The 15946-nt window shown below is 52.1% G+C and overlaps 1 protein-coding gene across 1 annotated transcript; it reads right to left on the bottom strand.

Annotated features, from left to right (window-relative positions):
- Window positions 1-3626: 3626 nt before the first annotated feature.
- smog (G-protein coupled receptor 158 smog) lies at window positions 3627-10366 on the bottom strand. Its single transcript, XM_029111438.1, has 15 exons — window positions 10148-10366; window positions 9705-9877; window positions 9272-9441; window positions 8283-8421; window positions 7805-8159; window positions 7546-7701; window positions 6654-6759; window positions 6330-6481; window positions 6052-6227; window positions 5830-5948; window positions 5259-5527; window positions 4806-4958; window positions 4612-4716; window positions 4269-4460; window positions 3627-3752 (listed from the first exon to the last, which is right to left on the bottom strand). Exons 1-15 carry the CDS (start codon window positions 10364-10366, stop codon window positions 3627-3629), a joined length of 2610 nt encoding a protein of 869 aa, XP_028967271.1.
- Between the last annotated feature and the right edge of the window lie 5580 nt (window positions 10367-15946).

Genomic DNA, 15946 nt, shown 5'->3' with positions numbered 1-15946 from the left:
CATCGACTAACACTTGATATTTATCTTCAATAATTGATGTTCCCCTATTACAAACTAGGTAGGTCTATTTACATTCATGGTATTCCTGCGAGATCGTCAGACGAGAGAATCTGTGATAGGAGCAGGCTGCTCGCGATGCTTTACGTATCGATGCTTGTTCCATCAACACTCTTTCTCTCTCATCATTAACATCGATGATCCTGCTATATTGGTTTCCCACAAGGCTCGCTCCATGGAGTATCCATCATCTGTCCCCCATGTTATTTGCTTGAGTCGATCCATGTATTGTAAGCAAACTTGTCATTCCCTTCCCGCATAAGGAATTTTCGTCGAAAAGCCCGCTCCCATGTCATTTCAGCAACGAAAACTCGTTTGCGACCATCTCGACTCACAACGACCGCCTCCGCTAGTGCCACAGGAAACGCTTCGCCTCTGGAGGCTAAAACATCGAGTCCATATCAGAGCGCCGATTCACACATCGATTTCAGAGTCTAAATGGAAACACCTGATCTGTGGATTACATCGCAGTTGTTACGACAGATCGAATGGCCAGTATTGCCTTGGATGCTTCTCTTCATCGGATAATCGAGGTCCTGCCTGCTCTAGTCTGTCCTGAGCGAGTAAAATCGAATGACATTTTGGTCCCGTGTGGGTCACCTCTTCTCGTCGATTGGTTTCGGACATTCACGTTTGATTTATCTTCGAACCGCTATGCTTACAATTCACTCGAGTTTGGTTCGATCAGGAGGAAAAGACGTGTGATATATTTTGTTTTTATTCTTATCATAATTATCATAATCATCGTAATATATCACTCATATCAATTATCGCTTGAATCGTTATTGGCTGATTCCTGACTCTCCTCTTCAAGTTCCGATTTTATTCCTTCCTTTATCGTGTAACTTCTATCACGCTCTTCAATGCTTCCAGAACTGACGCAATCAGGAGGGTTTGCACGTTAAGCCCTCTGTAAGTGGACGCAGTTGGTCGAACAGCTCCGGTCTGCGGATTTGCCGCTCTGTGGTCTCAGTCTCTCTCTCGGTTCAAGTTTCTTCTAGACCTAGAAACTCCCAACAATGGAGACGAGCCTTCACTCTGAATCAGACCAGCGGAGAGGCTCCAAATCACCGCGAAATCGAGGGGACCGCCTTGCTCTTGTTCCCCGATGCATTTCCAGTGCGACCGACTCTCCTCCTTCCCGACACTCCCTCGCTCGAATGCATGCGCGTAAAAGCGTCGAGCGGAGGCTCAATCGGTTCGGAGCTCGCAACTTTTGAGCGTCCCGCCGAAATACTTGCTCCACATTTATCTCATTTCATTCGGGACCCCCGCGAGCGCGACAATACCTATCCATTATCGAAACTTCGCTTGAACCAGCCCAAGACACACTTCCTTCATTACGAAAATTACTTAACAAGTGGTTGACCCATCCTCCTCGAAAGGTCGGATTGGGTTCAAGTCTGTGTTTTCTTCGAACAGTACATCGGACACGAAAATCACCATGCAATCCCCAAATTGGATCGAGCACTAAAAAACTATCGGATCCAAGAAGTCTTCTGAACACCTCACGCGTTCATGTTTCATCGACTGGAATCTGTAGCTGCGTCGAAAAATATCCCCATGCTCCGGCTTTCAGCGTTTCGACGAGATAATGAAATTACGCCGTTAGGCCGTCAATCCGCCAGTTTCCTTTTCTTTCGTCTCTCCAGGCTCAACCATCTTCGAGAATCAGTTCAGATAGGTATCTTATCGATGAAATGAATCATAGTTCTTCCTTCCGTACTTCATCGCACCGTTAGCCGAGCTCTCCACGAGCTCAAGCGCATTAGTCCTCCGTTTTCAGATGAACGGATGTTCGGAGCTATGCTCAACCGAAATTAAAATGCTCGGTCGCTTCGGTTGGAAAGAGTCAGCAAGACACGAGGCGCGAGTGATCTGACGTCGATTTCATGCTCAAAAACCGCCTGATCGGATGCTACAGGGCATCACCGCAACCAGCATCGAAGGTTCCGCCCGGGTTTAGGGAACAACCAGATTCCCTGTCCACCGGGTCATTCATGGAGTTGACCATCTGCTGGGTAATGTGGAAAAATTGCCGGGAAATCAATTGCTCAAGGGTAAAAGTTCAGTCTCAAGGAGCGTGGCTTGTTATGGCGGGATGGATGAAGACAGATGGCATGATTGATGACAGGAAATGTTCCGGGGAAATCGAGGCATGAGAGGCCGAGGATGTGGAGATCTAGTAGAAGGAGATTTGATGGCGAGGGAGCCGTATCATTTTCGGGCAAGACTCCTTTTTCCAGCGCGTATCGAAGTGCGAACCTAGGGTCAGAGCTGCCGGCGTAACTTAGCACAGTGAAAAAAACGCGGACGACGACACGGGAATCCATGATGCGGCGTTGTCTGTTTCATAGAGGCGGACGACCTTCGACCAAGGAGGGGGAAACGGAATATTCTTCCGAATTCTATTAGTGGGAATCGAGCGATGTCTCCAGAAAAAGAGTAGAACGGCCGATATGCGACCGCGTCAAGGATTCCTCGAACGTTAGATTCGGTACAGTAAGGACAGATACCGTTATCTAAGGAAATCACAGACAGTCGACAGTTGTTCGCTGGGTATCTATCCCGAAGGCCGACAACCTTGTGGCGGCACTCGGATTCCGGCGCGATTCAATCGAATCGCTCTCACTTCGCTCGGGGGACCCGGAAAGCGCAGCTTTGCTTGGATCTACGAGAGTGCTCACGTGCTTGCGTGCCCGCCAGCTCAGTTGCTTCGCCAACAATCCGCTACGAGGCCTTTAACCGAACAGAATGCTTTACATAGTTCTTAAAAATTTTCCTCCCAGAGCCTTGTGGAATCTCTGAGGGTTTCGTGACAACACAACCGAATGGGTCACTTTCTTTCTTTTGAGCTTAGGATCAAGGTACACGGTGTGGCTAGATCGTGTTGTGTCTACCGGTCGATGCAACCTTGCTGTGATGGTCGGAGGCTCCCGTGGTCGGACGTAGAAAAACTCAATAATGAAATCGAGAAAAGCGGGTGAAATTGATAACAACGGCGACAGCGGGAACGGTTATGAGATCTGCGTAAACAATGGTCGCGAAGTCGATGCGTACTTCGCGCTCAAATCTACCCGGAACTTTGCAGGATTGGTGAGTGCCGCTAGAATTAGAATCTACCGGTGCGGTCTCGAATCGGGGCAAGCAAGACGGGTCGTCGTCCCGTCAAATCGTCAGCTTAGCGTGGGAATCAGCGCGGAAGAGATTTTGTCCCGGCTGTACCGGCGAGCTAAACGACGAATAAAACGTCAAGGGATAATGAATGCCTCGAATATTTGATTGCTTGATAGATGAACGAAGAAATCGATGATAGAGATCGGATGGATTGCTGGAATGAGGGAACATGTCTCGAGATTCGTTGTTCGAGCGATCACCTGGGTCAGTCTAACGGTCATTTCAGTCAGTCACGTTCTTTCGCTCGTCAACGGTTCTTGTCGACAGATGAATAAATCTGTCTGACCTCCAGTCCCTTCAACCGACCCATTCTGCGCATCGTGTGTACGGAAGTGTATTTACAGCTGTTGAGGTTGTGTGCTCTAAACATCGATCGACAACTATTTGCTTGCTCAATGGTGATGACGATGTGACGGTCCCTGACCCCTGTGCTCAGCCGACAGGGACGTAACCGAAGGACCGTCACCGCCGAAGTTTCCTTCCATTGAAGCCGTTGACTCCTCGGGGGTCTTTGACACCTGCACGGAGAGAATAGAGCAACTTGAGAAGGCATCTCGGTCGTCGCGCTCCTTTTCGGTAGAGAGACACGAATGGGATATTCATTCTTATTCGTATTTCTTCCGTTCGCAGAAGAGTTTATTCCTCTCCATCCGACGGAGGGTTCCGAGTTCCCTCCATCGGAATCGATTTGATTGTCGCTTGCTTGCGACGAACAATATCGTTCCCCGCGGGTAGTATGAGCGAATTCCTTCCGTTTCAACGACGCACCGCCGCGTAGCAAACGGACGAATTGTCGAACCATCGAAATGTGAACCGCCCGCGGCACAGCAGAGGTTTGAGAGGGAGGACCGTAATGATAGTTGAGAGCAACTCTGAGGAAACTGCAGCCCTGCTCCGCCGAATTCGGCTGGTGGGCGAATGTACGGTGCATCGAGCGTGCGAACAGCTTCCACTCAGCGCATGATTTCGAGGGAAGCTCCGCGGGCTGTTCGAAGAAGATCTCACGGACTCATGCGCGAAGTCTGAATCCGTACCTCGGTGGTCTCCGGCAGATTTGGATGGTTGTTTTTGTGATCACAGGCTCCAGTCGAGCCAGCTGAGTGTTGTTGATGCTTGTGTTTGTGGTGGAAAGGCTGCAGAGAGAACCTTCTGTGTGTTGCCTTTCGCCCTCCTCTCCTCTTGCTGATGTGCGGATTTTCCTTCCGCATCGACTTGTTTCGCATGATCTGGGGAAGGATCGGAATCGTCAAGTCTGGTACCCGATCGAGATGGACATGTCGTCATAATATGTACCATAGGGCGATAACGATGATGGTGCTGATGTTGACTCGATGTCGCTCTCGTCGAAATGATGGAATAAACGTCCCCGCAGCTCACCTCAAGCTGTGTGTAGGCGCGGCGGAGTTCAGCCCGGATATCCTCCAGATCCATATCTGCAAGCGATATCTCGGCGATGTCTAATTCGCCATTGCCGACAATCGCCTGGAAACAGATATGAACGTGAATTCCTCAGTCGGGTCCCCGGCGCGGAACGGGTGCTTCGAGCGTGTTCCTATTTATACGTAGGCTACCTGATGTAATCTCTGAGCCGGGTCGATTCCAGATTCGTTCGACACAGCCGTTCCGGACTGGTTTTGCGCCGCACGTCCGCCTCTGATGTTTCCACCTCGGCCTTGCGCCGCAGAACGGGAGCACAATTTTGGCAGAAATATTAACATGAGCACCTGGAGATGTAGATATTACTTTAGTTCACGGGAACAGGGAGGTCTCGCCGCGTCCCGCGAAAGTACGCAGAAATTTCGCTTCTTCTTGTGACAGCGCGTAGAGGATCCAGACAGGAAGTAATCTCGAAAGAATAAAGGGATAGATTTGTGGCTAGTAAAGGCGAGGCGATTCTCCTTAATTGTAGAGGTCTTGCTCGAAAGAATGAAGAAGCATCCCTAAACAGAAGCCGGGGGGGGGGGATGAGGAGAAAAACTCAGAATGCAGAGCGAGAATGAGGAGGAAACGAATCTCGAACCTACCAGAGTGACAGTCAAGTGACACCTGATGAAATAGGCAACGAATGCGTAGTCTGGTTGTACGGAGTCTCCGAGAATATGCTTCAGCACGTATAATGTGGTCGAGAATATCAATTCCACCACTATCGATCTCGTGAGAGCCGTGGCCTCGGGAAACCCGTATGCGTTACGCAATCGAAACGCTAATCTGAGAGATAGAACAAGGAACAGGATCTCTGCACCCTCGGTGACATAGTCCCAAACCAACGGTCGGCAGCTCAAGAAGCGAAGGCCTGGAAAGTCGAAACGATAAGTCGCCGAGTTCACGACTAACGGTCCGGATCGGCAGCACGAACGCTGCGAGCGAATTATGCACGCACCGTTTGCGGTGGGTATCAAGTAGCGTGCCTGGCATCGCAATGCAAAAGGGATGGCGTGAGATCTACTCTTGGTGGGGAGATAATTATCCCAGCCCGACGCCATTGCGACCTCTCCGCACTGAAGGTCGGTGCGTGTGGCGTCCGGTAATTTTTGGCGGCGCTCAAACGGTCCGCGCGGTTATTTTTATCCCCGGCCGTGTCGTTTGTCAACTCACCTTGCGAATTGGTAGAGTTGAAGAGTATGTCTTCCACCGTCCCGCCTGAGGAGTCTGCCACCATCGCTGTCCATGCCATCATATATAACGCTACTGTTGAAACTAAACCTATAAGGTACCTGCGAAGAGAAGGCTTCGTCTTAACCTCAGACAAGCTACCGAGCAGCGACTTCGGATCGAATCGGGGCTTCCCGAGCCACGAGGCAAACATCGGTAGCGTACCTCAACAGGTCTTTGCTCCGCACGCAAACCCTGTGCGCCTTCCGCGTTTGAAATTCTGCAACAATTCTGTAGATCTTGAGGCCGATCGCGCCGTATAAGGTACTGAACCCGATTTCTCGGAACCAGGGTTCGAAGATGCAGCTTAATGCAGACGGCTCGAAATAGCGGATCACAATCTGTGGGGATGCGAAGACGATTATCGACACGCGCTTCGATGGGTTCGTGATGAGCTGTGCAGCCAATCGTGCCAAGCCGATAAAGACGAGGGACGGACTTACTCCCTGGTAGATGAGGAATGCTCCAAGGAGAATCGCTTCCAAGAGAATCCACATACTCGACGCAAAACATGAGTTTTTTCTAAATTTGTAGATAGCCGCCATCATGATGAGAACCACGCAACAGAATATCAACTGAGCGATGACTAGGCTCCCTGGAAAAGAGGAATCGGTTGTCGCTGTAGATATACCGCGGGATTCTTCCGATAGTAGACCCCGTTTCGCGAGCCCCTGTGTCGACACGGTCAGAATGACAGCGCCGATGGATATTCACAAAGTATTAGCATAAAAAAAAAGATCGAAGCGAGACCTCTGCGCGGAACTCACCTCGAAGGGTCTCGTTGTACTCGACGAAACAGGGAGCCTCGTCTTCACAGGTCATGCAGCCCGGTGGGCATGGAAGACATCGGAGATGTGGCACACTTGCTCGCTCCTACAACAGTGAGAAGTGAGAAACATGATCGCAGTCACCTGACCTCCTGAAAGTCTGCCGTTAGCCTTCGTCGAATTCGCCCGTTGATTCCCATTGTTCTCGTCAGCTCGTCTATTCATCGTCTCGCGGAGCCTGTGTGAAAACGGGAGCTCCCTCTCGCTGAGCCCTCAATTCAGAAGGAACTCAGTCCGACCCAAAGTTCACCTTCCAAAGTTCCCGACGCACCGTGTTTCCATGGAATGAGTAATATTCCCAAAGTAGGTATTGCCCTCGAGTGGAAGCTCAACGAATCGATCCCTGAACTTGTCGTTGCACAACTGTCGTGAGCAGATCGTTTCCTTATCGGGATCCTCTCGAAAACGCCTCGACCACCGAAGCTACCGAGCAGTATGGAGGGGTCCGCGAGAAAGAAGCGAGTGTCGCAAACGATACGTTTGTTGGGAGAACTCGGGCGGTGGGTTAGACGCGGTTATCTGTTGGAGCTTCGGAATACCAATGAGAGCGAACAACTCGTCAGGTATCCTAAGAATAGAAGTTGCTACGCTCCAACCGCAAAGAGGGAGCGAGGACACAGACGGCGGAGCGGGAAGGGCAGCAGCAAGGAAGGATTATCACCGAGTGGAGCGTTCCGCCATCAGGGAGTCTGGGACAGTGCTTCCTAAGCCGCTCGGGGCAGCGAGGAGAAATGGCGTAGGAGGCCCGCCCTGGAAGCACGGGCGATGCGTCGGCCTAGGAGCGCTCTCGGAGCAGGCTTTGGTCTCGAGTCGAGACTCTCGACGTGCTTACCGGTTCGCTTAGGTTCATGTTTTCAACAAAGTCCATTTCGAGCGCGCGTCCATTGATGCCGGGATCGGCATCGATATTCGACGGGAGGTAATATCCTTCCATGCATCGACAACGGTAGCTCCCTCTCCGGAAGCCTTGCTCGGGAATGAACTCGCACTGCCGGAGAACGAATTTTCGATCAGAGGTGGGTGCAATGAATCAAGGGGGAGGCTGCGGCTCGCCGGCTTGCGGGGATTCGGGACGAGTCGTTCGAACTAACCTTGCTGGTAGCGGTGTCGCATAGATGAGTATTGGCGAAGAAGGGATCGTCTCCGGGACACTGATCCATATCTAGGTGGTTTAGGTTAAGGCTCACTGTGGATATTCCGATCATTTTTCGAGACATTTCTTCTTCCGGCACGCTGTCGTTCTCAGCTCTCCTCGTGCCCGCGTTTCCAGGTTGGGTGTCTGCCGTCGAAGAATTGCTAACGCTAGACACCATGATGGGGGCAGCGTACGTTACGAGCCAATGTCCGCTATATTCACAGTCGTAGTAGGGGGAGCTCCACAGGCCCTGGGCATGCTTCACCCTGGTGAACCCGTCCGAATAGCGGGAATGCAGTTCGCGGTACCACCTTCGCATGTAATGAATAGACTCGGATCAGTCGGGCCCAGCCCATGCTCGAGGAATCCGGGCACCCACGGCAGGGAGTGGCTTCCCCGATATGAGCTTGCAGTCCATCGTTAGTGGGACGTACCAGCATTTGTTAACGCTCTCATTCGAGTCGTAACTGAAATTCGAGTTGAACTGTATGTTGCGCGTCTGTTTCTGTTGGTAGGCGTAAACGTTGACTCCTTTGTCTTCGATTACGATTCCTGATCCAACGATCATTTTCCCTGGAAAAGACAAGCATCGTGGAATCATTTTTCTCTCTGATTGCAATCGGGCATGCTTGCAGACAGATCGATCGACCGACAGCCGGACAGTCGCTGGGTTGGCGAGCCGGTCGGTGGGTCCGTCTGTCTCTCTATCTATCTACCGTCTGCGGGATGGACGATGGCGCGGTCGCTCACAAGACCGTCATGCAAAACGCGATCACTTGCGCGGCCTGAACGATGTCCCACCGGCCCGGCGGGCGCCGCGCCGCCGGCGCCGTAGTGGTTCCGGTGTTCTGAGGCTCGATTTGTTATTGTTAGAGTTCGGTCTGTTACCGGGTGGCAAACGAGGCCGAATCATTCGCTTCGGTCGACCGAGGAGATCATTTGTGAACTCAACGATGCTTCCTCTCGGCATCTTGCCGTTCTTTCGCGCTGATCTGCGACTACCGAAAAGACTTGTGCGATTGCAACACTCGGCCGAAGGAGCGAGAGCGTCGATGATGCTGAATTATGTATCGGACTCCACGCGGAATAGATCTTGTTTCTCTCCTCGGGGAGGGACGTATCGCTATCGTGCGCATCGGCAGTAACAACAAAATGGGACTTTGAATCTCCTCTCAATCAGCCATCATCCATAAAGATAGCTAGACGCGTACAACTTCGGAGAATTCTGATGTATGTAAAACACCGATTTCGGAGGCGCACCGATAAGGCACGGAGAGGGACGAGAACCCACTCTCGGACCAATGAGATGTCCGAGAGGCTCTCGATAGTTTTTTCTGGTGCCATTCGTTTTCTTTTTTCTTTTCTTCGAATCCGTACGGAACACTCTGTCGCTGAGGAGTCCAATCCGATCACATATACTCACCATCACTGGGATCGGCCAGGTTCGCACTCGTGAGTGCGGAATACAGTGAAGCTTCATGATTTCCGTTTTGGCTTTTGTGGTGCTTGGATGTGGACTTCTCTCGGAAGAGGCGGGCCAGGAAATCCGCTGTTTGTCGTGCAACTCGCTCCGCACGATCAAAAATTTGGTATCTGAAAATTTCGTATCCAACGATTATTACGGCGTCCGTCGATGACCCCGGAGGGTCCTTCCTCCCGAAAACCAATGCTAGGAACAAAGCTTGCTCTATCGCGATTCGGCGATTTTATTGCCGCGCCATCGGGATGAATTCTCCGGAGGAGATCCGGACGGCGTAGATGATCTGGATCCAGAGACAAGGACCACGGAAATCGAGCTATGGAGATACGAGACAAGCAGAACGAGGTCAACCTGACACGGGAAGGAGTCGACGTACTTGGAGTTGATGACATGGCCCGCCGGATTCCTATTAAGGTGCAGGGTAATACCGAAGGGCGTCAGATTAGCCCGATGGCACGACTCCTTCTTATGATTCCATTTGTCGTGTGTTTCTTCTATATACTGAAGGGCAGCCGAGGTGTTCTTTCGCTTGTTCAGCAAACGGACCACCTGGAAATATTACGTGCGACATACATATGGTCAATGTCGATCGGTAGCAGAAGGCGACTTCGTTTTCATGGGCTCGGCTGCTCGGTTTTGTTTGGTTACTCAAGCTTGATATCTCATCAGGCGGCCAGCCTCCAGATGTTTACCTGCCGCCATCGTCGCTGTTGTCTGTAGGTCTGTATTTATGCGTGCCTCCAGTGTGTCTTGTCAGCGTTGCAGTTTCGAGTGCGGCACATGCGTGCGGACAGGAGAAAAAATAAGACGGAGACTCACCTCGTTCGAGTAGAAGGAACGCTGTTGCTGCCGAGTAAGCAAGTGTCTCTGCGCTATAGTGGGTAACAACAACTCTCTGATCTCTTTCTGGCCTTCGTCTCCGTTCGCCGCCACAGTAGTAGTTGCCAAGGAGATATTTAGGATGAAGCATAGTAGCAGTACGATTTCAGTTTTTAGCAACCCCCGACACAGTCCTCGATGCGATTTCGATTCCCGCATTCCAACTTGGCTTGATGATGATGACGACGATAATGATGATGGAGTTGACGGGACGACCGCCGTCGCTGACGTCGGGGACCGCCGCGCCGACGGTTGCTCGGACGACTTCGAAACCGGTTTCGATTCTGGCTTGCCGCAAAACTGATCAGCTAAGGGAAACCTCCTGCCTCGAACGCATTCTTGGCGTCCGCTCAACGTGCTCCATTGTGGTGGCGCTGCCGCTCCGTTTTCCGTCGTGACATCGCCACGAGCACGGCTGATAGGATCACTACGATTGCATTTAACTTCACTATGACGTCGGGGTGGTAATGCTGTTGCTGCTGCGGGTCGGAATTGTCGTCGTTGCCGACTCGGCCTCCGTCCCGATTCTCCCGACCAACTCGAGCCACGAGCACTCCAGTAGTTGCCAGAAATCGACGCAACGCGTCGTCCCGCCTTCAAGGTGCATAGTTGCAGATGTTTATGGGGTTGACCGCTGCTGCGCGAGGCGGTCGGATGAGTCTCGCGATGCTTTTGTGCTTTCCTCGTCGTCTCGGGATTACTTCTCCGCTTTCTTCTTCCGCCGGCGGAATCGATGCATCTCCCGAGATGCAATCGCTTGCCGGGCACTTTCAATCGGGAGGGTAGTTTTTCACCGGTCACCATTGATCTGTCAAACGAATAACCCGTCATCCAGACACTTATGCAATTCAGCATGCCGGCACATACGTAAGTCTCAAGGTACTCGGGTCGGCAGGGAGTGTGGACTCGTTTTCGTTTCCAAGGGACCAAAACGTCGAGCTCTCGACTTTCTATTATTGGATCCCGCGGAGTTGGGCGCCCTCGGAATCTCCGGCCTGCACCGCGTCAGGTTTGTGATCCGATCACGCTCTCCGAGCATAGTGCATTAGTTTTTTTACGGTCAGAACGCCGCGGCGCCCGCTCACTCTGGATCTACACAGCCGGATAAGCCCGTCGGCTGCACTGGATTTATATTCAAAAGAAGTCGGAAAACAGCCTCGGATCCCGCACCTATGTATGTAGATATCCTTCGAGGGATGCTCGGCCGGAATATCAGCCCTGAGGCCAGAAAGCCCCATGGTGCCTCGGGAACCGAATTCCGGAATATTCGTCTGGTTCGAATTGACAGAATACTCACCGTGAAGGAGACCGCGAAAGGGGCTTTCGCGGCGCGTTCGACATCAGCGTGGAAGATGCCTCGGGTGGTGGGCCGAGTCATCTCCCTTGTATATTTGCGTTCAAACTCCGAAACGCGGAACGGAACTCCGATTCTGATTCTTTCGTTCGGGCGGCTTCTGAGGTCGACGAGGAGCTCTGGGATTGCACGTGCAACCGCCCAATTCGTGCTGTTCTTGATCTCTGAAACGCAAAGTGTGGAATGAAGCCAGGGAGACGGGAGGACCGCTGCCGAAGCGACGTAACCTATTATCTACATTTCCTGTCGCGGGGAAGAAAACGTATTTACAGAGAATGAAAGAGAGATGCGAGACGGTCAGAGTCCTGTCGATGGCTCTGCGCGGAGCTGACGATCCCCAATCAATCCAATTGACCATAATAATCCATCTGTTCATTCATCCATCTTCTCTATTTCCCATGAATCCCTATATCGGTCCGTCCGTCGTCCTCTCTATCCAGCCGTCCGACGTGCATCCGTTTCCGAGCTTCCGTTGCTGACTTTGGCTCTGTCTTATCTATTTGTAAGCCTAACCATCCGAAAATGCAGTCGGAATCGCTCAGACGCCTTCCGTTGATTCCACACTCGAACGGCAACCATTGAAGCCGATTCAACTATTCATTCCCTGGGAACAGCGACGGGATAGAATCGTTCGCTCCCCGGCGGAACAAAAGACTCCGGCTGAATTCTTCATAACCCGATCTCTCCGACGGGGTAGCTTTTCTTCGACTCCGTTTTCCCGCCTCGTTTTCTCGCCATCGCATTCTGCCGAGTGTTTCCCACGCCCGGCCGGGTACGCTTGTGAGCTACTGTGAAGGGCGATGCGGAGGAGCTTCTGGTTCGGAGAAAACTGTTTTGAAATATCGGCTTGCAGGTTTTATTCATCTTGGTCTCCATTATTCGATAGTACTTTCTGCGATCGGTAAGGTTGAGAGCTTTCTCCCGGAGGGGCGGAAGATTCATACCGCAAGGTCATAGGAGGCTCTGAAGAACAGGAAGCATATTCGTATTTTCACTCTCGGATTCGATGCCATTCGATCTCCCCATGCTTTTCCCATAGGTGTAGCCTTGAGCCTCATCTAAAGAGCTCTAAGGTTTCTCCAGCCTTGATCCATTCATCCGCATCCTCCTTGACAGGGGAAGACGTTAGCCTCCGACTCGAGTCGCTGCCGGAGCGGCAAAGACTGTCATATGGGATCACCCACGGAGCATCTCGCGGAATTCGTGGGGACCTTCCGGGAGAACCAGGGGTCGCCTCGGAATAATCGCATTGCCCTCCCATTCTCGATAAGTTGAGCTGAGAAATTACACTCCCAATGTGGATGCGATTTCCAATGTTTGGTGATTCGAAGCGAGTCCATCATTGATTTTTCCCGCCGGGTACATTTTCCATACTCGGTCTTCAGCGCGTCTTCTACGTCGCCCCATCATGCACGAGAGTCAAGAATCCCGAGCCCGCAACATGACGAAATGAATTGACAAGGAATTCTCTCTCGGGAAGGAGGGGCGTTGAACGAGCTGTGATCGAGTATATTCGTGAGCAAATGGAACTTAATAGCAAAGACAAGGACGAGAATCATAATAGAAGGTACGCGTAATGTGTGTGTCGAGCGAGAACGGGTAGGGGGGGCGGACCAATGAAAAACAGGAGCGATGGAAAAACATTCGAACAAAATGAGATTAGCTCCGTGTTCGAAGAGGAACAAGCAATTTCTCTGAGTGAGACGATCGGAGTACATCACCGCGACCCAGCAAGAACGGCCGAATGCCCCGGGAAAACAAAGGAGACGGGCCTCGGTCCTCCCGCTCGGCGATCTTGGGTCGAGTCAGGAAACTTTTGCTTGAGTTGCTAAATTCTATCGAGTTGGCGACTCTTGCCGAGGGACATGTCAATGGGGTTGCGCCGACATTAGCATTTTTACAAGCTTTGCAGTTGCGCGATAGAACGATCGGTCAAGTTGTTTGACCGGTGTTTCGAGAGGAATAAATAATTTCACGGGGAGATTCGGCACCAGAGACCGAAAAATGTTCGTTCCAGTGTTGAGGACCCCGATGGGAGACCATTGGAGAGCCGAATGCTCCCGCGTGCATTCGATTCCTCGAAGGGTCAGATGACCGTTGGAGACGTTGATCTTTTCCCTTCGCCGATACAGGACTGGACGACTCCGATCTCCGCGGAAATGTTTGCCGCACACGGCTGTCAGCGATATGGAATGGTCTTCCTCCAGGCAAAAGAACGGCGAACGAATGTGAGCTGCTCATTCGGACATCCCCATGGCGGGCGGAGCTCGGGATCGATGGGGCCGCGAAATAAGTACAGGTGAATGCAGTCAAAATAGAAACAAAGGCGAACAGGATCAGGAGTTCAATTACGTTCGACTGACCGATCACCAGAAATGATCCGGATACGAACTTTGGCATAGCGGAGCCAAGCTCGGCCGGAGTCCGGCTCGCAGGAGGACCAAAAAGAGGAAAAACATCATTCGCAACTTTTTCCCCCGATGACTGTGCAAGCACACACGAACCAGAAATGACGACGATCCTAGAAGGGAGCTAATGATTCGGCGTTTGTAAATAAGTGCTCCAGATATTTCTCTAGTAGGACCAGGCGTTAGATCGAGCGGAGAAAAATCCCGAAGGAAAGCTCAAAGGGGCGGATGAATGAAGAGAATCGATAGACGAGGGTGATTTTTTCCACTGAGATGCCCGATATAAATGTCTCGACGCTCCCCGGATGGGTGGTCGCTTGGACCTGTCGCTCGCATTCTGTCCTCTGAGTGTCGTCTCCCGATGATGTTGTCTCCGTCTTTGTTATGCCAGTCGTTGGGCCGTTTCTCTGTTGTTGTTGTTGCTGTTATTATCACCGACTCGGTTGTATACGGCAGGACAGGCAGCTTGGCTGAAATAGCATAGGGAGCTGGGGCTGCACCGGTTATCGCTTTGTAATTATCCGGCGTTATGCGTGGCCGCACTAAATAAATCGGTGTGGGCACGTACGAAGCAATCGTTTCCACCCGCGCGGCGGCAATTATCTCGACACTCGATCGGAGTAGATTTCATCGATCTCGGGTATGGAACGATCGACCCGCTTCCGGTTTGCCGTGCGAGGGGGATTCGGGCTATCGTAGAATTCAGAAAACAACAAGCATGCGTGTGTTCGTCATCCGAATCATCTCTCACTAACCACCATCATTACGGCGAACTGCGATCCGTAGTGGCGACCGGGCGGCATCAAGCACGGCGGACTCCGCGCAACTGCGTCGCGTGGCGTGTTGCCAATAGCTGGCGAGCACTCATTGACGTCGCCAAAGTTGTCACCGTTTTCGGGGTCCAAATGTGTCGTCGATACGGCAAACGTAGTTTAGTAACCTCGTTGCCATCGGCTCGAGAGACAAGCGACGGGCGAACGAGCGACTGGCGGTAGATCGAGGCAGGGGAGCAAGTAAGCTCATAATCGACAAATCGTCTGCCACTCACCCGATGAGTGGGACACTGACTAATGTTCGAGAAGCTGGCTTGAGATAGCTGAGCGATAGTTCGTCCTCCTCCCACGCTTCCCGATGGCTCTCGCGGAGGTCGTCCCGCAATTTTCCCGAGACGAGTCGCGCCCCGTGCTCCCAAGCCGCCAACAGAGCCGGTGCCGCCCGTTACCAGTTGTCGACCTTGTCTCCAGAGCTTCGAAGCCATCGAGAGGGATGCGTGTGGGAAGAAACGAGAGAAAAAGGAAATTAGAAGAAAGACGGCGCTCCCATGAGGGAATGATCGTCTCTCCCCACGCCGGGTCTCCAAGTTCCCTGATGCAGAGCACCGCTGAACGTTGGCATCGGGAATGTTGATACCTGGGAGGCGCTTGTGACGAGGCACAAAGCCTTCAACAGCTGCATGGATGACTTCCAAGCCGCAGTAATGACGTCAAACTCGACTGCCGGTGCCTTGGATGCCCCCTCGAAGAGAACCACAGAGCGAGCTGGACTCTGCGATCCGGTGGAGAGGGGCTGGAGGAACGAAAACGCTAGGAATGCAGCAACTCTGCTCGGTCAAGCCAGAGACTTCGGCAGAGTTGTTCATACTCTCTTCAGCTCGCCTGTTTTCGGAAGTTCTCGGAGCGAGCCCCACCGAGCACGTAGAGCAACGAAGCTTTTCGAATTCTTCGTCTCGCGTCGAGCACACACTGGCTGCTATGATGCTTTCATAAGCCGGACGGGAGTCAATAAACAGCGGAACGTCTCTTATCCGCCGCAACTGAGTTCAATTCTCAAACATCCACTTTGTCGCTTCCTCTGTTGATTTTCCAATGGTCTCGCCCAGCGGCAGACTTCACTTGCTTCCCGGCTCGCTGCTTACGCAGGGCCGATGGATTGCGCAGTCGTGGCCAAGATCAGCGAAACTCTTTCTCCCTTCCTTCC

The sequence above is a fragment of the Galendromus occidentalis genome, unplaced genomic scaffold, assembly GCF_000255335.2.
Source record: "Galendromus occidentalis unplaced genomic scaffold, Mocc_1.1 scf7180000077440, whole genome shotgun sequence".
NCBI lineage: Eukaryota > Metazoa > Arthropoda > Arachnida > Mesostigmata > Phytoseiidae > Galendromus > Galendromus occidentalis.
This window is presented reverse-complemented; position numbering and strand designations above follow the sequence as displayed.

What these genes read in the sequence shown, in the direction of transcription:
- smog (XM_029111438.1), bottom strand. Translation starts at nt 10,366, where the DNA reads ATGCGGGAATCGAAATCGCATCGAGGACTGTGTCGGGGGTTGCTAAAA. An exon ending in CATTCCTCATCTACCAGGGA is followed by an intron (nt 6,228 to 6,329) that starts GTAAGTCCGTCC and finishes GCATCCCCACAG; the next exon opens with ATTGTGATCCGCTATTTCGA. An exon ending in GCGCCTACACACAGCTTGAG is followed by an intron (nt 4,461 to 4,611) that starts GTGAGCTGCGGG and finishes ATCCTTCCCCAG; the next exon opens with ATCATGCGAAACAAGTCGAT.